Source organism: Bufo gargarizans, chromosome 10 (assembly GCF_014858855.1).
Source record: "Bufo gargarizans isolate SCDJY-AF-19 chromosome 10, ASM1485885v1, whole genome shotgun sequence".
Taxonomy (NCBI): domain Eukaryota; kingdom Metazoa; phylum Chordata; class Amphibia; order Anura; family Bufonidae; genus Bufo; species Bufo gargarizans.
In genome coordinates this window covers 81,771,780-81,795,818 of record NC_058089.1, presented here as the reverse complement: position 1 = coordinate 81,795,818, position 24,039 = coordinate 81,771,780, and the positions used below count along the sequence as shown (strand labels likewise).

Here is a 24,039-nt window from a genome sequence, read left to right as displayed (position 1 = left end):
CTGCTAAAATTATTCTGAATATTTATATCTTGATATTGCTACTATTGATAATATATTTGTATTTTACGGTTTTATGTCTCTATATTTTAATATTTAATAAAATTGTCTTCCATGTACCCTAATTAGAGTGCCTGCTCATCATTCTACTATTTTGAATATGCATTTTTCCAAGGTACAGCTGGCCGGGGCAAATAAAAAAAAAAAAGAAGCTGGACAACCCATTTAAATGGTCACTGACCTTTCAACAAGTGTAAAGCAATGCGTGCATTGCTGTATTTGTGCGGAGGGAGGCGGGGCCACATAGGGTTAAAAAAGGCAGCAGCCGATACCTGCTGCACGTTCGCTCCTCCACTGGCACGTCTGACGTCTGGGGTCATCAGTGAGGCGAGGCACTTCCGGGTTGTTTCTGCACAGGCTGGGCAGCGTGTACGGGCGCAGCGTCGCGACTTCTAAGTAAGACGGGGGCAGGGGGGGATGGTTGCTGGACGTGGCGGTGATACAGCAGAGACCGGCGGCTCACGGCTCTCCTCAGCGGCGGGGGCGGCTGCATACCTCAGGTTGCAGTCCCCGGCCGGCGGCCGCACTACTCAGCCGGCGTGTCGAACAAACCACCTGATGTTCTCAGGAATCTCTGGGCTTGGGTTATATCAGATTACAGCGCAGTCCGGCTCTGTTCTGGCATGTGTACAATATAGCTGCTATTATAAACAGCAGACAGCATGTACTGTGGTAATGGTCTGCAAGCACGCACAGCGCCACCTGGTGGCCACTGGCACGGCAGCAGGCGGGGAACTGCTTGTACTACAGGGGTTGGAGGTTGACAATTGCTGGGATCAGTCATATCTTACAGTCCATTCCAAGAAATGTCAGTGTTACCGCATATACTGGTGGTCTGGGTCCTCACATGCTGGGACATAGTACAGCTCAACAGAAATGTTTATGTTCACAGGAGTTTTGCATCCGCAGGTTGGTTAAATGCATAAATGGTCAAGAAAAAAAAAAAAAAAAAAGCGCACACGCAGCCACTCGTCTGTTCACGTCTCTCGCAGGAACAGGCCACAACCAACAGTAAACATAGAATATGTCGGCAGATAAGAACCATGTGGCTCTTCTAGTCTGCCCAATATACTAAATACTATGAAAGAAAAAAAAATTTGTTCATGTTATGTTTTCACAGTTCGTGTCACCTTCCGTGGCACCTTAGGCAATAAACGGCACCAAGGTACGTATCAGCTTCCAGCGCAGCCACAAGCAGTCAGACATCCATGGCGCCACGCCGACGGTGGAAGGGTGCCCCGCACCCCAATAAAAAAAAAAAAAAAAAAGTCTGTCACGACCTCAGACTCACATAAGTCCTGTCACGACCACGGGCATTCATTCGCGTCTGTCACGTCTTCAGACTTGCTATACAAATCCTGTCACGACTACAGGCATTCGTTAAAAGAAAAAGAAAAAAAAAAGAAAAAAAAAACCCTGTCACGTCTACAGGCATTCGATAAGAAAAAAAAAAAAAAAAAACCCTGTCACGTCTACAGGCATTCGATAAAAGAAAAAAAAACAAAAAAAAAACCTGTCACGACTTCAGGTGTTCGTGTTCCAATGTCTGTCACGTCCACAGACTCGCTATAAAGTCCTGTCACGACCACAGGCAGTCTTGCGACACACGTTTTGTCACGTCCAAAAGCCGGGTAACAGTCCTGTCACGCCTACAGGCACACCACCCATGCATCCACATGTCCTCACGTCAGCACGAAGTCCTGTCACGACCACAGGCACGTACCGGGTTGTCATCTCAGTCAGGGTCACACCACAGGTGCCGCCTGGTTAATTCTGTCACGTCTACAGACACAGCTCCCACCAGGGTATCGGGCACTCGGGTAGAAGGTCACAGTTCACAGCTCGGGAACAGGGGGGGTATTAATGGCTCTCAATTAATGACCGGTAGGAAGATGTCGCAAGAATTGATGCCTGGAGGCTCTTCCGCGTCACGGGATAGCGGGGACACCCACTCGGAGCGAAGCGTGGGACCATCTTTACGTTCCTGGACCATCCCGAAGTTGTCCGCCGAGCTGCGCCAAAGGGGCATCCCCTTTCCAGCATCAGCAAGGAAAGCAGAATTGTATCGCCTGTTGATGGCAGACGTACCACCGGTGAGCCAGGACGAGGTGTCCATGGGTACCATCCAGACTTCACTCACCCAACTACACGCCATGATCAACAGCATGGCGTCATCCATGACGGACCTTCAGACCAGGATGGAATCAGTGGAAGCCAGGTCTGCGGCGGCAGCATTGACGGCACCAACACTCGCAGAACCTCCAGCAGGGCAATCCAGTGCTTCTGGTTGGTCATCCCAGTTTCCCACAATCGCCCCATCCCATTTCATTCCGGCCAATATCAGACAGGACATATTGGAAGGCAAAGATGTAAACCTAGCGTCCCTGCTCATTGCTACACATGAGGCCCCGGACAATAGAACCATTGCATGTGGGGAGGTTTCGGTCATCCTGAAGTCAAAAGATGCCAGGCTTAACAGGAAACTGAACGTCACGGAATTTGTACTAGCATTTAGCTTATACCGGGATGTGATTTGCACAGCCAACCCGCATAGGAGGGCCGAGCTAGACTTGTACATGTACAAGGTGGTCGAATTGGGATACAAATATGGCGGCACAGCATTCTTCGACTACCATCGTTCTTTTTCGGCCAAGGCAGCAGCTGCCCTGATACAGTGCCAGCACGTTCTGGATTGGTCCAACATGGACACAGAATTGTTCTGCCGCCATTTTGCAGGGCTAAAAGCCCCGACGTGCACGATCTGCAATTCCTACTCCCACACTACGGGTTGGTGTTCCAATACAGGCCACGTAGCAGATCCAGCACAACCTAATTCTGGGCCAGGTCCATCAAACAGCAAACCAGCTTCCGGGGTTGACAAGCTAGGCCGTCCCATAAAATACCTTGGTCGAAGCCAGATATGCAACAATTACAACTACGCCATTTGTCATTACAATCAGTGCAGACTACTACATCTGTGTGCGATCTGTTTCAGGGCCCATCCACGCGCAGCATGCCCTCAAAGGAACCAAGGCCCGGCGTGACTAAGCGTGATTGACGTGGATCTGCTGCCATTGTTCTTGGCTGAACATCCACACCCGGCCTGGGTGCAGTTCGTCATCCACGGCTTGACATACGGTTACCATACAGGGCTGCTCGCGCTCCCTCAAACCACGTTCGAATGTGATAATTTGCAGTCGGCAGCCAGAGACCCAGAGGCGGTTACGCAGTTCATCCAGACCGAACTAGACCGGGGGTACTTAATAGGGCCGTTCAATCAACCTCCCTTCGCATGCTGGAGAGTTAATCCAGTTGGCATTGTGACGGGCAAATTCAACAATAAAAAACGCCTAATCTATGATTTGTCCGCCCCACATTCTTTACACATACCAAGCTTGAACTCCTTAATTCCATCCGAGGAGTTTTCCATGAGGTATGCGTCAATAGATGAGGCCATACAGGTCATCATCAAATTAGGCAAGGGCACCTTTCTGTCAAAAGCGGACATCACGGATGCTTTCAAATTACTACCCATCCATCCTGAGTTATGGCAGTGGCATGGCATGAAATGGCAGGGTGCTTATTATTTCGCCAGCAAATTGACCTTCGGGTCAAAGTCCAGCCCCTGGTTGTTCGACCAACTGGCCAGCGCGCTGCATTGGGTTCTGACCAACACTTTCCGGGTAAATCACGTCATCCACTACCTGGATGACTTTCTCCTGCTAGAATCCCCAGATCAAGTGCCTCTAGATCTACAGGTCCTGCGCACGGCTTTTTCAGACCTCAAAGTTCCATTGGCATCGCACAAGGTGGAGGGACCCAGCACAGAGATCACGTTTTTAGGCATTCGCTTAAACACAGTGGACATGAAGGCCAGTCTGCCTCCAGACAAGCTGGCCAGAATTAAGTCTGTGGTTCACAGACTAGCGCAAGTGAGGGTGACCACCAGGGCAGACCTTCAGTCACTCCTTGGCATGCTGAACTTTGCCATGCGTATCATGCCACAGGGTAGGTCCTTCATATCAAGACTCCTGGCACTTCTCCCACAAGCACCCTGCCAGGACAGCCCAGTCCAGCTGGACCAGAACGCAATTGCAGACTTGCTGATGTGGGACAACTTCCTCTCCCAATGGAATGGGGTCTCCCTGTTCATTCCAGTGGTATCCAGTGATTCCCCTGTGGTCCACACAGACGCCTCGCCCGCGGCCGGCTTTGCAGCCATACATGGCACCCATTGGTTCGCCCAACCATGGCCGGCAGACATCACCAGCATAACAGGTTTTTCAAGGAGTTCCTCACTCTTTGAAATATATCCCTTAGTGGCAGCGGCAGTAACATGGGGGGCTCGGTGGAGAAACCAGACAGTCCTGTTCCTCACAGACAATGAGGCTCTCGCCGACATCCTTATGAAGGGGAGGTCAGCCTCCAGGCACATCATGGCGTTTGTGCGGAAGCTCGTGTGGCTGGCCCTGCAAAATAATTTCAATTTCATTTGCACACACATAAGTGGGCAACGTAACATCGCAGCCGATGCTTTATCTCGCTTTAACTTTCCCCTCTTCTTTCAGGTCTTTCCAGAGGCAGATCTCTCCCAGACACCCGCCCCGTCTCATGGCCAACTATTGATGGAGTAGCACCATTTCTCGAGATGGCCAAAAGTCTCATGTCTGATTCTCTGTCCAGCAACACACGGAAGGCGTACACGACGGCCTGGCGATTGTTCAACAGATTCAAAGTCACATACCCTCCGGCTGGTGAAGGTCCTATCACATACCTGCTGGCGTTCACAGCTTTTTGCCACTCACAGCTAAATCTATCCTTCAGCACCATCAAGCTGTACCTCGCTGGCATACAGCATCATTGGTATGTGCAGTTTCCGGACCAACCATCACTGTTCATGGCCCATCCAATCAGATCCTTGTTAAGAGGCATCCAGAAACAGTCCATCAGAAGAAGACCTACTAGGCGTCCGTTCACCGGCAACATGGTTAGGACCGTGTCCGACGCTCTGGCTAATCACCCATTCGGGCAGTACATCAGCTCTCTTGTCCGGGCGGCATTGTATCTGGCATTCTACGGGTTCCTCAGGCCAGGCGAGTTCACTTGTGCTAAATCATCAAGCAAGTTCTTGCGGAGGAACCAATTGCGCTGGGACGGCACACTGCTCACCCTCAGCTTGGACTCCAGCAAGACGGGCCGACCTGGGGAATCCGTGCAGGTGAGGTACTTTGTCACCAACAACAAATGGTGCCCAGTAACGGTCCTACGTGAGTGGTTGCAGTACACCGGGAACGTGCCCGCGGAATCCCCCCTGTTCCAATTGGATGGGTTTCCCTTGAACATCCAGACTTTCCTCAAATACGTTCGCCTACTAGTCTCCTCTTCGGGGGTCAACCCTTTAGCAATTACGGGGCATTCATTCCGTATAGGTGCCGCCTCCGCAGCCTCCAAAAATAATGTTCCGGCTCACGTCATCCAGAAATTGGGCAGATGGAAATCTGCATGCTACGCGCGGTATGTTCCTGACCCGCAACAGGAAATGTCACTTGCATTCAATCAACTGCTGTCATAAACATCACCTAGAATACACCGAGTTAAATCCTTCCCTGCATCCGCGTGGTTTTTGGCCCCTTCAGGCTACCCTTAAAACGGCAGTTCCGGCATAACTCTACTGCTTCAGGTAGGTACAGTCAGGTTGTTCTCCTGCAGCCGATCCTAGCACAAACTTTACATAAAACAAAAGTAAATGGCCAGCTGTATAATGCCTCTTTCTTCACTTATCCGTAAATTACCTTCTTCTTGTAAACTAATATTCTCTGCTAAATCTGTCTTGAGAGACTGAGATGGACTGGATCAGATTACATGCTGCCCCTAGAAGTCTATGGAGAGAGAAGGAGGAGGATGTGCAAGAGGCCCGCACACACGCTGCTCAAGTCTATGGAGAGGGCTGGGGAGAAGGAATGAGCTTCTAGATGGAGAAAAAGACCTTTTTCTCTGATAGCATATATTACAAGGTTTCTTGTATTCACCTTTACTATTGATTTAGGCAAAAAGATTGTCATAAAGTTAGTGACCAAATAAGTTCTTTGAGAATCAGAGAGACACAGATAGTATTACAGGTAAACTAAGTTATCAGTTATAAAGCAGTAATCATCTAGATGGAAGGTGTGCAAACTACTTCTCATGGGCACTACACACTGGCTCTTGAGTTGCTCCACAAACACACAAAAATCTATTTATTCATACCAAGATCCACAGTAAGAGCTCATACCCACACCAGTGCCTTGTACGTGGACCTGGTTTAACAACACATGGAACTGGTATGAGCTACTGTATGGTCCCTCCAAGAAAATACTTCTGTAATACACTACACAGTGAATATCATATACATTAGAGGCATACAGAGGTACAGTATGGGCCCTATAGTACAGATCTGTACAATGTGTATTCATGATATGGCATCTGCATGAACCCTTAGAAAGTCCCTCCTGAAATCTTGTATGCAGTTTAAGATCCAAGGAGTTTTCCGGGATTTTGATACTGATGGCTTTTCCTTAGGTCATCAATATCTGAACAGTGAGGGTCCGACCCTGCTAGTCGGCTGTATGAGGAGTCCTCAGCGCTGAGAGAACGCGTAGGCCTCTTCTTAAGCCATGTGATGCCACATTTATCAGTCACATGGCCTAGGCGCAGCTCAGTGCCATCCAAGTGAATAAGGCTGAGCTGCGATATCGAGCACCCCCGCTATACAATAGACAGCGCTGTGCTTGGTGAGCTCTGAGGAGGCCACAGCACCGGTGAGGACCGCTGCTTCTTCAAAGGGGTGCTGGGAGTTATACCACTGGCAATCTAATATTGATGACCTATCCTGAGAATAGGTGATAAATATCCTGGTGGAGTATATAGTGTGATCGTGCACAAGCCGGGAAGCCATTACCTGCTGCTGCTCTAGATGACCCTTCCCTTGTCGTATAATGTTTCCTTTTTCAAGCAGTTCCTTTTGTGTTTTTTCAAATTCTTCTTTACCCTGTATAAAAACATAACGGGAACTATTTAATTAAATTTACCATATAACAGAATCAAATCTCGCACCGTTCAGCATTTATTCGGCGCAGGCGCGGTGAGGGAAAGACGCTCGCAGGCTGCCAGCTTCCTCACCGCGCCTGCGCCGAATACTGAACGGCGTGAGATTTCACCAGAGCACAGGGCTGGCAGACAGCAGACAGATGCGAGCGCAGCCTGGCCCTGTCAATCAGGACTTGGAGAGAGGCGACAAAGGTGGGAGAACGGAGCCTCTTGGAGCAGGAACAACCCCCCCCCCCCCCCGCTCCTAGAGGCTAATTAGCATATTATAAAAGTTCGATTTCTGGCGTAACGGGGGCATTGATAAAAGTAGGAATAGGCTAGTTAGGTTTAGCTGACATTAGCACATCGCTAATGTCAGCTAGCTTAATAGGGTTAAATCTGGTGACAGAAACCCTTTAATTTCCAGTGTCCTCTTAAAAGTGCCCCTTCCAATTATTCAGATACTTATTTACAAGAAAACACAATTTTGTCTTACATAGCTCTAACAGAAGTAATTCATTTCATTTGCAATATAGTTCCTGAGGCACTTAAGCAATCTAGTGTTTTACGTTAATCATCCAACAGATACATGAGTTATGCCTGTTTCCTTAGCAGTGTTTAATTACATGCAAACTGCAGCTTGGAAATCTAGAGCTACAGTGCTGTAAATTACCACTAGGTGGCGCTGCTGGATAACAAACTGCCCCCTATTATTGGCATTGGACGACCTAGTTAGGCCAAGTTCACACTTCAGTTATTTGGTCAGTTATTTCTATCAGTTATTGTGAGCCAAAACTAGTAGTGAAGCCTCCACAGAGGTAAGGTATCATGGAGAGATCTGCACCTGGTTTTGGCTCACAATAACTGATGCAAATAACTGACCAAATAACTGAAGTATGAAGTGTAGCTGTCATTTGAGTTTATTTTTAATGTAGCGTTTTTGTAATATACTTTATTAGGTACAGATGTTTCTTTCTCTAAGAAAACAGGGTGTAAAGGGTCTTTTTAGCAAAGCTCTGAGCGTCTTCAGTGCTCAGAGCTGGTCCTACTCAGTGCTGAAGATGCCTGTGTGTAACATCCAGAGGCTTCCAGCCGTCCTCTTGTCACTCCTCCAGTCCTTGAGTATGTACATGCCATGCGCCCTAGCTATTGCTACCCATCACCCTGCCTATTTGACTTGTTACATGCAGGAGTCTTCAGCGCTCATTAGAACGCTGAAGACTGAAGACATACTCTTTCTAGTAGAAAGAAACGTCTTTCCCTAATAAAGTATATATAAAAAAAGGTTTAGGGGCATCTGTCAGCAGTTTTGTCCCTATGACAATTGCTGACCTGTTACATGTGCACTTGGCATCTGAAGACATCTGTGTTGGTCCCATGTTCATATGTGCCCGCATTGCGGAGATTATTTTTTTTAATATATGCAAATGGACCTCTAGGAGCAATGGGGGCGTTACCATTACACCTAGAGGCTCTGCTGTCTATGCAACTGCCGCTGCCCCTGCACTTTGATTGACAGGACCAGGCGTTATGACATTCTCACTTTAAAGTGGAGAGGGCGCAGCAGAGCAAGGCCTCTAGGTGTAATGGCAACGCCCCCATTGCTCCTAAATAGTGATGAGCGAACTTGTGTTTTAAGTTCGGCGTCTAAAGTTCGGGTTCGGGTTAGCGGAGAATCCCGATATGGATTCCGAATACCGTTGTGGTCCGTGGTAGCGGAATCAATAATCGGCCATTATTGATTCCGCTACCACGGACCACAACGGAATTCGGAATCTATATCGGGATTCTCCGCTAACCGGAAGCCGAACTTTAGACGCCGAACTTAAAACAGAAGTTCGCTCATCACTACTCCTAAAGACCCATTTGAATATGCCCTTTAATATCCCTGAAACGACATTGACACTTATTAACATTAATCAGTTTAAGGCCACATTCACACAAGTTTGGGGCGGCCCCTCAAACCACTGGCAATGGGTGGGTGCACTCTGCATTGTGGTGCGGGTCCATTGACTTCTATAGGTCCACGATCCACAAGATGCTGCAAAAGATAAGGAAGGCATGGAGTCAGAAGAATACAGAAGCCCTTCCATGTGCTTCCAGGTCCATGCCTTTGTGCTGCAAAAGATAGAACATGTCCTATCTTTCGCTGCATCTTGAGGATCGCGGACCAATGTGAAGTGCACACGGCCCGTGCCCGTGTTTTGCAGGTCCATGGTTTTCAGCCCACAAGATGGGCATGGCCATCCCACAGTCTTGTGAATGCGGCATAAGATGCAGTCTACACTACAGTTTTATACATGAATTAAAGTTACTAAATGTAAGCCTAGTGCAGTCCGTGCACGTATCTCAATACCGCAAAATAGAAATGCTAGTGTGAAAGTAGCCTTAATACAAGGCACTTACTAATGTATTGTGATTGTCCATATTGTCTCCTTTGTTGGCTGGATTCAATTTTCCATCAAATTATACATTGCTCGTTTCCATGGTTTCGACCACCCTGCAATCCATCTGTGGTGGTCGTGCTTGCACACTATAGGAAAAAGCGTCAGCCTCTCTGGTGCCTGGGACCATAAGAGCGCACATAGGTAGTGCTTTTTCCTATAGTGTGCAAGCACGGCCACCATTGATGGATTGCAGGGTGGTCAAAACCATGGAAACGAGCAGTGTATAATTTGATGGAAAATTTAATCCAGCCAACAAAGGAGACAATATGGACAATCACAATACATTAGTAAGTGCCTTCCTCTACATGATAAATGCCATGTGGTGAATGAGACAGCCCCTTTAACTCTGCCCGATAGCTAAGGCTACTTTCACACTAGCGTTCGATCGGATCCGTTCTGAACGGATCCGATCATAATAATGCAGACGGAGGCTCCGTTCAGAGCGGATCCGTCTGCATTATTTTAGCATATAACAGCTAAGTGTGAAAATAGCCTCGGACGGATCCGTCCAGACTTTCAATGTAAAGTCAATGGGGGACGGATCCGCCTGAAGATTGAGCCATATTGTGGCATCTTCAAACGGATCCGTCCCCATTGACTTACATTGTAAGTCTGGACGGATCCGCACGCCTCCGCACGGCCAGGCGGACACCCGAACGCTGCAAGCAGCGTTCAGCTGTCCGCCTGTCCGTGCGGAGGCGAGCGGAGCGGAGGCTGAACGCCGCCAGACTGATGCAGTCTGAGCGGATCCGCTCCATTCAGACTGCATCAGGGCTGGACGGCTGCATTCGGGTCCGCTCGTGAGCCCCTTCAAACGGAGCTCACGAGTGGACCGACGAACGCTAGTGTGAAAGTAGCCTAAGCATTTTTCCTGCATCAGCCGATCCTATTATTTGATAAATGGCTGGTAAGGGTCTAATCACACTTTGTGCTCTTTTTGTGGGGTTTTTTGGCCACAATTTTCACAAAATATAAAAAAATATGATAGGACTGCGACTCGTGAGTAGACCCTAATGCAAGGATGGCTTGATTTCACCAGAGTGGGAGCAACTCTCTGTTCTGGTTCATGAAGGGGGTTCTGAGCAGAGCCCACCCCTATAATGTCCATATACCTTAATAGGGAATGCAAATAAGTATTGTCTTCTTGAGGCCGCCACTCTAATTTTTAAAGGGATTTTCCTGTTTTATGCAAATAAAACATAATCGCTCCTCTCCGATAAATTATGTAACTATTTGTATTTAAATTCCTCATAATTCACAATAAATCTGCTTGCTGTATGTGAATGGAAACATTCTTGTTTACCAAACCAGAAAATCACTTAAAGAGGTTGTGTCACAAAACATATTCTACACTTTTCAAACCGGGACTTAAATCTGAATACTTTTGTAATGGCATGCAATTAAAAATTTTGTATAACCAGTGAACTATTCAATAAAATGTATCTGTATAGCGCCACCTGCTGTCTGTTCTTTTCCTTATTTTTTGTTCGTCACATTGAGCTGGTTGAACGCGCTCAGTTTAAATCTTCAACTGCCACCAGCCGCATGTTCTGTTAGAAGCTGTGGAAGTTACAGGGATAGAGCTGCAGCAGGAAGGACACACTCCCTGAGATCGAGGCTGAAGAGAATCTAGCAGAGCAATTGGAGCAGCGAATGAGGAGATCTCTGGATCCATGTGAGACACAGGGCAGGTTCTAGCTTTGTTATAAACAGATTGTCATGTACATGTAATGGCATAATCCCCCTTAAATAAAAAGGGGTCCATTCACACGTCCACAAAATGGGTCCGCTTTCCTTTTTACAATTTTGCGGAACAGGTGTGCACCCATTCATTTTCAATGGGGCCGGAATGTGCTGTCCGCATCCGCATTTGCGGATCCTCACTTCCGTTCCGCCAAAAAATAGAACATGTCCTATTCTTGTCCGCAATTGCGGACAAGAAAAGGCATTTTCTATGAGAGTGCCGGCGATGTGCGGTCCCCAAAATGCGTAACGCACATTGCCGGTGTCTGTGTTTTGTGGATCCGCAAAACTCATACGGACATGTAAATGGGCCCTAACAGAGAATAACCCCGCTTTTCCGTTGGTCAGGGTTTGCACTTGTAAAAATGATAATTATACGCTACCGACGCCCTTTCTTCTGGCTGTTGTTTGCTCTTCAAAAGGGGATCCATGAGAACAAAAGATGAAGGGAGCGGCCATGAGCAAGATCTGGTTACTTTACTTTGCTGAAGCATTGTGAGTATTTGGGGGGTGAGATGCCTATTTAAACAAATGCATTGACTCGGGTGTTAGGAGAGATGAAGCTATTTAACACTTTTCATGGTATTAGGTAGGCGTCAGAAGAAAGGCATTAATATTGCGCATGGTATCGGATCGCCAGTGTAGGTAAAATGAGAGTCTTTTAACAAGTAGTACTTTTCTTCTGCATCCTGAACCATATGGAGTTCCTGCCATGACCTGATGCAGCAGGTGGGCGCTAGTTAGCATTCACAAAATAGACCGAAAAGTAACATAAAAATAATAGAAAACTAGCATTGGAGAGAAACTAGCGTTCGTCTCCAATCTGTGGCTGTTGCACGACTACAACTCCCAGCTGGATGTTATTATGCGGGGCTGTACCCTGTAAATTGGGTGCTATATACTATCATGATCTTGTGACAGACCTGCAGTGAAGTTCCAGTTCTACTTTAGGGTGGGTTCACATCTGCGTTCTGGATTCCGTTATGGCTTTCCGTTATAACGTGGTTAAAACGGAAAATAACGGAATCCATAAGACGGAAGTCAAAACGGAAGCCTTTAAGAGGCATTCCGTTTTGATCCGTCTTAATACAAGTCTATGGGAATCATAACGGATCCGTCTGGTTCCCGTTTTGCAAGACGGAAAACAAAGTCCGTCTGCCCATAGACTTGTATTATGGAGGATCAAAACGGAATGCCTCTTAAAGGCTTCCGTCTTATGGAGTCCATTATTTTCCGTTATGACCCATTTTTATGTGCTCTGAATTCTGGGTTAATAGAGAAAGTCCTCTGCTCTGGATCTTCATTTGAGAGTTGAGATTGATTAGAAGGAGGATCTCTCTCTCTGCCCTGTCCTGCATTACACAGACAACCCATTGAAATGAAAGGACACTGTGTAATACCTAATTTTTCCTGTGGTGGCGCTGCAGGGATGTTGCACATTTACTGCTGGCTTCCCCCACAAATTATAGCTGATCGTTGGGGTTCCAGCAGAGAGGGAACTTTGTAATCAGCTGATTATCAAGGGACCCCCTTGACAAGTAGGATTGTCTACAACAGAAGGAGGATTTCCACTCGAGATATAACATAGGCCGTATCCTGGTAAATCAGCAGTGGCCAAATTCTGATAATTGTGTTATAATTACAGAGATGTGTGCAATTTTCAGGGTTGCTGTGGCAGCCATTTTTGCAACAGGAATTTCTGCCCTATTGGTTGTCACCTTTGAATCAGCTTCCCAGATACTGATGGTAAACTGTTCTTCTGTCATTAGGTTCTTGTGGCACTTTCACTGTTTCTGAGGAAAAGATTACATGCAAAGAGGTATCTCACAGGGAATGAGAACCATCTTTCTAGTGCCACATTGTGGAAGTGGGGCCATTTCCAAAAGGTGGCTCCAGCGAGTCCATTCTCTCCATGGGAGATACCTCTGTGTAGATTATTTTCCTCTGGAGCATTGCCACCAAGTCTCCATATACAGCTGGTTTCCTCCCTAAAGTGTGTCCAAGGCATCTCACCCATCCAGCCAGAACCCTACTCTGTACTGATGAGCAGCAAGCACCTCTGTCTGGGCATGGATATTTGGCTTAACTATTTTCCCTTGCCATGTACCAAGACTTGTTCAATAATGGTTCCCTTTTCCTAGGAGATAGCTTCTTGCATATTTCCATATTATTTTCCCATGGAGAATTTTCACTAGGTCTTCATACATAGCTGGTCTCCTTAAGTAAAGCCAATGGCCCCCGAAGCCAATTCAAAGATACGACAGATATGGCTGCACTTCATGTTATGTCCAGCACAATAAACTGAAAGAATCTGGTGAGCTCTGATATGGATGATAGGGATTATGAAGGCGGTTAAAAGGTTTACAAAAAGTTTAACACCTCAGGGGTTAGGATATGCCCCACAATATAACCCACGGATTTCTGTAAGTCTCTATCTAGCATGTTGCTCCGGGTAGTAGGAGAGCCTGAGTTTTCTCAGCCTTCATGTTCCTCACAGACGTGTCGCTTGTATCTCTGCTCATGTAACGGGATTATATCTCCTTTTTACCACTTATGTCATTCCCTTTACACTACCGACATTTGTAGAGTCGTATCGCATATCAAAGGCTGGGAGCAGTACAAGCGGCTCACTGTGACCAAGTGCGCTCAATGATACAGTTGTTCCCAGGAACAGACATTTTAGTTTGTGGACGTACAACCCAAACTTCAGATGTCATGGAATGAAAAGGAAGGGGGGCAGCTGCTCTATTGTCTAGGCTGTGAGAAATACACCCAGTCAGTCCAAGAACAAGCTTTATCAGACATGAGTAGGCTGAAGGGTGGTGAATGCGCTCTGCCTTTGATGTGCCCATAGTCATTCCCATTCTGTGGGGACCTGGTGTCCTGGCAATTTTGATTCATCGTACAAGTTCAAGTATGGCCTGGATGGCTTTCTTAAAAATATATAATATTCCACGTTATGGGCACTAGAGACAGGATGTTGATCTGAGAGCTATCATGAATGCCAGATTTGGGTTTGGGAAGGAAATGTTCCCCTATTATGGGGTATAGCATCCACCTTATAATTTTTTGCCATCCTCTGGATCAACTTGGTAGGATTGTAGGTTGGATTTGATGGTCCTGTATCTTTTTGCAACCGCAAACGTCGCGTAAAATTGAAATTTTTCCAACTCAACTTACTCAAAGAATGTAGGGGAGATTTCTCAAGCCCCCTGTGCCAGAACTGTGGTGCCACAAATTCACAACTTTTTGCGCAAGCCCCTATTTGTGCAAAAATTTGCAACTTTTTGCTCTTTTCTGCCACACTCACCACTTTTGTAAAAAGTGGGCGAGGGCCTGACCAACGTGGTCCAATACATTTATTGTTACTTATGACAATTTTCTGGCACAAGTAATACCTGGAATTTACACCAACTCCTAGCTGGCTATAGATTTCTGTTTCTGCTACATGGTCCTCTTGAGACGTGCCAAAATTATTAAGAGGCGTGTGACTATTAATAAATTTGGTAAATCTCACACCATCGGACACTGGATGAAAACCAGCATTAGAAATGCCAGTCTTGATAAATCCCCCCCTATGTGTTTAGGTGGCTACATTCACATACAGATATTTCACCAAGAGCTTATCCCCTCAGAAAAATGTCCACCATGTTAGTATAAGGTCCAACATTCTTTACTGATTAATTTCTTAAAAGCTCCTACACTGAGTTATAAAATAAAGGGGTTTTCTGAGATTTTGATACTGATAGCCTATCCTCAGGATAAGTAATCAGTATCAGATCGGTGGGGGTATGACTCCCAGCACCCCTGCCAATCAATGCAGTGGCCTCTCCCTAGGCCAGTGATGTCACGTTCATTGGTCACATGGCCTATTCAAGGGAATGAGGCTGGGGTACAATACCAAGCACAGCCGCTATCCAATGGAAGCTGCAAGGACACTACAGCTTTCTCAAACAGCTGATTTGTGGGGGTGCCAGGTGTTGGACCCCTGCTGATCTGATATTTATGACCTATCCTGGTAAACCTCTCTTAGCTATGATTGGCTGTATGGAGTACCCGTTTTATGGCCAGTGCTACAGTGTTTCTAGAAATGTTGCCACCCTGGCCACCGTATATGGGTATTTCTTTCTCAGCCATGGATGAGATGGGATGAAAATACCCCTTTAAATGGTTAAAGGGGTTTTCCTGGGATTTTAATATTGATGACTTATCCTCAGGATATCAGATTGTCAGGAGTCTGAAACCCGGCACCCCCAACGATCAGCCGGTTGAAGAGAAGGCTTGAATAGGAAGGAGCCATCCCATTGAAGTAAATGGGACGACTTGTAGTTACACCTGCTCACCGCTGAGATGTCAACGATGAGCAGGTAAACAATGAAGGGAAGGCTGCGTTCACGCAGAGTGCGGCCTTCTCTTCAACCAGCTGGGGTGCTGGGTGGCGGTCTCCCGCCGATCTGCTATTGAGGACCGATCCTGAGGATAGGTCATCAATATTAAAATCCTGGTAAACCTCTTTAAATTCTGGCTGCCTGCATCCACCAGAGGATTATATGCGTTTTCTACACATGGATTTTCTTAACTTTTTTCTTCTGTCCAGATTTTTAAATCCACAGCATGTCAATTGCTTGTGCAATTTTTTGTGCGTATTTCACCCTCTGCAATGCAAGGGCAAGATCTGTGGCAAAACCGCATTCAATACACGTTTATGTGCGCAGAAAGGCACATAAATCCGTATGGATATCTGTGCAGATTTTCTGTTTGTAAACCTACACCCGTATGCAGATAGCCTTAAGGTGCCGTGGCGGATTAACATAGGGGCGTTCGGGTCGGCAGCCCCGGACCCAGCATCGCTGGGGGGCCCAACACCGACCCGAACGCCCACATACTGCAATACTGTAAGTATTAGCTTTTAGTTGTTTCTTTTTTTTCCTCCATTTTCTGTGTGTGCCTACTTTGGGGGGCAGAGGAGGACATGAGGGCAGTGTGGGGGCAAATCCCTTCACGGCGGGCAGTATGGGGGCAGATTATTACATAGGGGCAAATCACTTCATTGGGGGCAGATTATTACATGGGGGCAAATCACTTCATTGGGGGCAGATTATTACATGGGGGCAGATTATTACATGGGGCAGATTATTACATGGGGCAAATTACTTCATAGGGGGTAGTGTGGGGGAAAATTACTTCATGGGAGCAAGGGGGGGGCAAATTATTTCATGGGAGGGCAGTGTGGAGGAAATTACTATATGGGGCAGTCTGGAGGAAATTACTATATGGGGCAGTGTGGGGGAAATTATTATATGGGGCAGTGTGGGGGGAAATCACTATATGGGGCAGTGTGGGGGGAAATCACTATATGGGGCAGTGTGGGGGAAATTATTATATGGGGCAGTGTGGGGGGAAATTATTATATGGGGCAGTGTGGGGGGAAATCACTATATGGGGCAGTGTGGGGGAAATTATTATATGGGGCAGTGTGGGGGAAATTATTATATGGGGCAGTGTGGGGGAAATTACTATATGGGTAGTGCGGGGGCGTTGCTATTAGGGGACATTATTTTTGGGGACACTATACAGGAATTATTACCTGGAGCACAATATAGGGTGTTATTATTACTGGGGGCACTCTATGGGACATTATAACTGCTGTAGACACTATAGGGACCTTTGGGGTAATTTATCAAACTGGTGTAAAGTAGAAATGGGTTAGTTACCTATAGCAACAGATTCCACCTTTCATTTTTCACAGCTCCTTTGGAAAATGAAAGGTGAAATCTGATTGGTTGCTATGGGAAAATAAGCCAGTTCTACTTTACACCAGTTTGATAAATTACCCCAATTATGAGAAATCTAACGTGTCTGTGTAACAAACTCTGTAGAGACGAGATGCGGCTGAAAGAATTTGTCATGGCGTTCTGGGTCAAACGGAGGAGAAGAGGAAAGAGAAGGTCTACACGACAGGAGATGTCCCTGGATGTAACAGGTATGTGGTGCTGTATTCCCCTATATGCAGAGCTGGCTCACTACTGTGACCTGCGTCTCATCTTCTCCTCCAAGTCTTTTTAAGGCTACTTTCACACTTGCGTTCGGAGCGGATCCGTCTGGTGTCTGCACAGACGGATCCGCTCCTATAATGCAGACGATGGTATCCGTTCAGAACGGATCCGTCTGCATTATATTTCAGAAAAAAGTCTAAGTCTAAAAGTTAGTCAGACGGATCCGTCCAGACTTTGCATTGAAAGTCAATGGGGGATGGATCCGTTTGAAATTGCACCATATTGTGTCAATGTAAAACGGATCCGTCCCCATTGACTTACATTGTAAGTCTGGACGGATCTGTTTGGCTCCGCACGGCCAGGCGGACACCCGAACGCTGCTTGCAGCGTTCGGGTGTCCGCCTGCTGAGCGGAACGGAGGTCAAACTGAGCCATACTGATGCATTCTGAGCGGATCCGCATCCACTCAGAATGCATTGGGGCAGTACGGATCCGTTCGGGGCCGCTTGTGAGAGCCTTCAAATGGAAATCGCAAGCGGAGCCCCGAACGCAAGTGTGAAAGTAGCCTTATCATAATCATATGTATTTAAAATTTGTCAACTATAATTTGAATTTGTCACCTGCAGTCCTATGTAACAGCCCAGATAACAGTGATAATGTTCTGTGTACAGGTAACGTAGTAGATGTTCCATGCAGTCCTATGTAACACCACACATAACACAATAGTTCACTGTGCTATGTGGTGTGTTACATAGGACTGCAGGTAACATCTATGACATCTGTATTAGGAGAGTTATGAGATGGCGGGGGTCAGACTCCTGGCACCCCTGCCAATCCGCTGTTTGAGGAGACCACGATGTTCCATGTTCCTCTTTGCTCCTTACCAAGCACAGCGCTGTCCATTTGATAGCATTGTGCTTGGCATTACAGCTCATCCCCAATCACTCAGATGGGACCGAGCTGCAGCTAGGCCACGTGAACGAAGAATGGGATGGCATATGGCCTAGGAAGAGACTGTGCCGCTCATGAAGCACCGCAGCCTCTTCATACATAATTTTTTTAAAACTAAAATGGAGGGAGGGGCCCGAGTTGGGTAGACAGCCCAGGGCCCATCATGCACTTAATCCGCCCCTGATCACTCGTGCCTGGGAGAATTAAGGTATGGCCATGCAGTTTTGGAAGCCAAAATCAGGAGTGGATTATAAATGAGGAGAGAAAGTATAAAGGGCAGATTCGACTTGTCCTCTTTTTTTAATTCACTCCTGGTTTTGGCTTCCAAAACTGCATCAGGAATGGCCGTATGGCCGTACCCTAAGGAAAAAAAATCTGGCTACTTTTTCAGTAGACAATTGGAGGTACATGTTCCCTTTAAGTCATTTTTTGAACAGCTGTGCACACCTTGCTCAATATGGAGACTCATTATTCAGTGTTTTACAGTGACAGACCTTTAACGGCAAAATGCAAATATAATTAAATAAACGCCCTCCTGTCAACTAAACAGGGTACCCTGATTTTAGCACACGCAGCATTTCAAGAATGTGTCTGCAGTTATCACCAGATGGCATGAAAACCTCAGCCCCGTTACGGATGTGCGTGAGTCTGCAGAACCATTGAAGTAATTAAAGTCTAGATTAATTAAACTTTACTGCGAGGGATGAGAGAGAGTCTCATATCATTTATAGAGATGGATGCTTCTATGTTCTCATAATCTCGTTCACTCATCATATATAAATTGTTGGTTCACCTTCTCCTGAACCTAAGGGATTGCATAAATAACCATTTCTGAATATGTTTCTAGACTATAAAAAATCTTTTGTATTGAAATGTCTTATAGCATTATGCTTCTCCTGAATGTGGCAGAACATCCGAAATTAGCTGATAGAAATGAATTGTATCTTAAACAAGCCCCCATTACGTTCATAGATTTAGGTTGCTTGTGTGCTCAGGGTCAGACAGAGGTTCTTTGGGCCCACCAGAAAAAAAATATTCTCGGAGGCCAACCCCTATATCATCAATAAAGTCTAATAAGTTTTGATTCAAAGAAATGGACCCTGGTGGCAAGTTACTGTCTCCAAAGGCAGCTCCAAATGTTTTCTTATCTCCTGGACCTTTGGGGCTCTCTATAGTATGAGAGCCTGGGTCCACTATAGGAACCTCTGGTGGGTCAGTACAATGCTGTATGTGCTACTTCAGCAATTGAGGCCAAAGACATTGGATGACACCACCAAATCCTCAGACTTCTGTGGAGACATAGGGGGTCAGTTTCTACACTAATGACTGGTGTGTGCCTCTTGCATACACCATTACATAGGAGGACTGGGGGAAGGAGGGTACCAGTAATAAAATGGCCAGTATAGCTATTTATGTCACCTGAGCTTCCATTTTTCCAGAGCAGGTTAGAGAATGAAAAACAGATTTTATCGGCAACAAGGACATTTTTTCTTGAAGACACTTGATACATGGGGCCTAACGTCTTACTGCTCTTTGATCACAATTGCCCAGGATGTATTATACTCTATAACTATGTAATTCTTCTGTACTTTCAACAAAACTGATTTTGCCCTCGGGGAATGTAATAGAAGCAGGTCACCTGAGAACATGTGAAAAACCTTCTATCATTTAAAAAAAAATAATGTTTACTTGTTGTGCAAGAATTGGAAGCTTTTTGTCCACCCCCGCGCGCTTGCGGTCACCGCCACGGCCAGTGATAGGCTGCAGCCATGTCAAACTGGATGTTTACAGTGAGGAAGCCCAACGGAGGCTGGGAAGAGGAGGAGCAATGAGTCAGTGCCAGGACGTGGGTAAGCTTCCCTTTACAGGTATGGCGAAGTGGGGTGAGGTGTTTCCAAAACCCCCTCATTCTTTCACAACCCCTGTAATGTTAACCAGATACCTTATTAAACTGTCTGATGACATTATTTGACCAGTTTATAGGATAACCTAGTAATTGCACCGATTTGACATTGAAGAAGTCTAGGATGCCAGTCCTCACTGTCCTTCTGAGTAGTCAAGAGAGTTCAACCCCCCACAGTAGTATAACACGAGTAACCTTTTCTACTAAACCAGATGCTCCAAACCCTAGGAGACATGTTCAGCTTTGAGTGATTTTCAGATGCTACATTCAAGTAAAAAATGTTAACTTCATGCACTGAATCTCACCTGTAGATGGACATAGTCATAATCTTCCATCCAACCACTCTCGTTGGTTTCGTACTGTCCATCAGGAGAGTCTTCTGCTACAAATTTAGGTGGAGAAGGCAGGGGCCTTGATTGTATACTAGCTTTTTCTGTATGCCCACTTTGGCCAGCAGACAAATTATTGTTATTATTGGCCAAGTGATTGCTATTGTCTTGTCCAGACTGAGGATCTCCCACTGACTGTTGATGCTTGATCCTTTTAAAGAGCAAAGAGGCATTTCCATGTAGAAATGAAGCCAACTGTTTGGTGTCATCTGGTATCCCCCTTGAATACATGACAAAGCGGTCAAGGTCATCAGAAGATCCCTGTTTATTGGTGACTAGGACATTCAAGGACCAGTTACAGCTGTCCAATGCCTGACTATGCTTAAGCAGTTGTTGATAAATGTCTTCCATTTTCTGTAGTTGTTTGCTTAACTTGGCATGAAGTGTCCGATCTGAAGCTTGTGCTGAATTTACTACTGCTCCTCTGGCAAATTCTAGCAATTCCTTAACTGTGCTTTTCACTCCTTCTACTGCAGCCTGGATGCTCTGCACATTGGTTTCCATCTGTTCCTGACATCTCCAGGTGCTGCTCATGAAGGACATAAGATAGGAGGTTGCACTATTTACACCATGTTGCAATTTTACCAAAAGCTCCATTGCCGCCTCTAAATCAAGATTTAGCTCCTTCCCTGGTGTCTTTGGTGACATGACTGATGATTCTTTTACTGGGATAACATCAAGTGAAGAAGTTGAAATGTTGCTTCTGGTGCTACCGGTGCTTGAAGCAGAAAGCCTCTTGAAGTTTCCTGTCAATTCATCAACTACTTTGACCTCCCTGTCTACCTGAGGAGGAACATCGTATATGTAATCTGCCTCAGTCTCCAATGATGATTTTCCACTGTGGAACTCTCTTGGAACATCATAAACATCATTAAAATTCTGTCCAGCGGTCTTTCTTAAGCTGGGGGGAACATCATATATCTCTTGGGCAAAAGTAGAGTCACTGCCCTTAACAGCAGCAGGAGGAATATCATAGATGTCTTCAGGAATGTATGGCTCTGGATCATGGATGTGAATGGGAGCCTTAGGCGGAATCTGCATTTTCTGATTTGAAAAAGCAGGTGGGAAATCATAGGTTTCTTCTCTTTGAGGAGCATCTGGCACATCTTTGCTTACCGAGGGTGGTATATTGTAAATCTGCAAAAAAAAAAAAGAGACAATGTCAATATTACTTCATCTAATGCTTCAGCTTCCAAAAACTGCTCTTTGAGATGTTATGTACTTATGATAATGTGAACAGTTATAAGGCATGGTTAAATTGGGAATACACAGAGATATCAAGAAGAAAGATGACAGGTGCATGTAAGTTCTGTGCAAGCTGTGTGACAGTCCGATCAGTGACGGACAGCGATCTCTGTATGTACAGTCATAAAAGGAAGGCTGTCAATCACTGATAGGACCTCTTTGACTTCAAAGGCCACAATGAGCAGGAATGTAAAGGCTATGTACACCTTTGGTGGCAGTTTTTTTAAATGATTGCATTGTACCAATTTTGAACAAAAAATCTTTTTTTATAGATAAATGTATTGGGCTCGCTGGCTCTGCCCACTCCCCGCTCTCGCCATGTCCCCTTTTCAGAAAGTGGCAATGACGCAGAAATACCACATTGAGACAAAGTGTGGTTTTAAGAGTCGCAAACACGGTTTTACGACTTTTGTATACCTCAAATTTGCAAGTGATGTAAGCCAGCCAATAGGTGGCCAGTTAAACAAAAGCGTCTATCCCTGCACCAAACTTCTCATCCAGCCTGAGCCCCTGGGATAAATTTGGTGCACCTTCAGACTGTCTAAATTTAAACTCTCTAGAGAATTTGTAAATCTGCCCTATGGTTCTTTAACAAGAAGTTTTTGAAAGATTCCCCAATCAAACCTGTCGAAAAATGGTAACATAGTACAGATCTAATATATCATGTTGGTAATGTCATGATAAACTCCCAAAAACTTAAATTTTTTACGTGTGAAAAGAGATTTTTGTGTAATTCTATTTGTTGTAAAATATATCTTAATGCATCCAACGCCATGCATGATGGACAGCATAGAGCCGCATATAGCAATCTCATGTCTGACTCACATGGCAGCCAACACCCTAACAAACATCCCATCCGTTTATTTTAACCGGAAGATACCACCCACCCACAGCATGAAATGCTAATTTGATTTCGATTTCTCTTTTGTTAACTCACTTTGCATTTTGATAAAAAATAAACTATTAACACTGATCTATACGAGTGTATTACTGTACAGCGGCGGCGGCATGAAGCACACAGCGTCATAGCAATCAATGACGCTGTGCGCTCGCGCCGACAGGTTTTCACGGACCGTGGTCCACGTATGTGTGAATGAGGCCTAACTTGTCTTCCTGAGAACAAAAGGATCAGGCATGTTGAAATCCAGCATGCGCAATGCTTCTCTTCCCCAACATGTGCTTTCAGGAGAGAGTTGGGAGACTTCTATTCACTTTAGATTGTTGGAAGAGCCCTATGAAATCCATGGATTTCACTGACATATATCTAATGTGTGTATGGCCAACTCTACTGATGACCCATCTTCAGGTTAGGCCATCAATATCTGATCAAGTCTGACACCCCGCAACCTCGCCGCTCAGGCGCCAGAACTATGCAGATCTGTTCACTGTGCAGTGGATGATGCTGGTTATAGTAGTTCTGCTCCCATTCTCTGCAGTGGGGGTGCAGTAACCAGCTCTGTCCACTTCACAGTAGAGGGAGCTGTTTAGTTCCAGCATCTATTTCCAGCACTGGAGCTACTACTAAACAACTGATCAGTGAGGGTGCAGGGGCGGACCCCCACCAGTCAGATATTGATGGGCTAATCCTCAAGACAGACCATCAATATGAAGCTAATGGACAAACCCCTTTTATGTCCAGAGTTTATATCAGTAGACTCTGACCTAGGATCGTTTAACATCTGTGGTAAAGGAATCGGAGGATCCGGCCTAGCCGGATATTGCCGTTTACTGCTGGAGCCTATTGACTATAATGGGATCTGGCAGGGATACAGTCAGTTTCCGGCATGAGGGCCGCGTTTTGGCCCGACAGAAAACAGTACATGCACCGTTTTGGTCCGGCTGAAAACCCGGTTCTCATGCCAGAAACCAGACAAATCCCTGCCAGATCCCATTATAGTCAATGGGGTCTGGCTGCATGACCCTATCCAGCAATCCAGTAGCCTAATATACTCTGTGGGAAAAGTCCAGTGTGTCAATCTAAACTATGATGTCCGGAGACAGGAAAGTATTCTCAGAGTGAACTCCCCAGCGCATAGCAAAGGCGTTTTTGACTGCAGAGACTGTGTTGGTAGCTCAGGGGTTAAACAATTAATGTCTTCCTGCAGGGCTGCGTAATGGTTTAGCCCGCAGGGGTGTTTATGTGCACAATTCGTGACGCCAATTTTATTATGCAGCGCGCCGGTCCATAGGAGTGTTTCAGTATTTGGTTTAAGGATTACTGGTTGGTTACCTCGGATGCGGGC

General features: G+C 45.9%; 1 protein-coding gene across 1 annotated transcript in view; it reads right to left on the bottom strand.

Moving 5' to 3' along the window:
- BCAR1 (BCAR1 scaffold protein, Cas family member) overlaps positions 1 to 24,039 on the bottom strand; it is a 166,999-nt gene that overhangs the window by 6,714 nt on the left and 136,246 nt on the right. Inside the window, exons 5-6 of the mRNA XM_044269843.1 lie at positions 20,468 to 21,688; positions 6,995 to 7,084 (exon numbers count right to left, since the gene is read on the bottom strand). Coding sequence (XP_044125778.1) covers positions 6,995 to 7,084; positions 20,468 to 21,688 — 1,311 coding nt within the window. The remainder of the gene's footprint in view (positions 1 to 6,994; positions 7,085 to 20,467; positions 21,689 to 24,039) is intronic.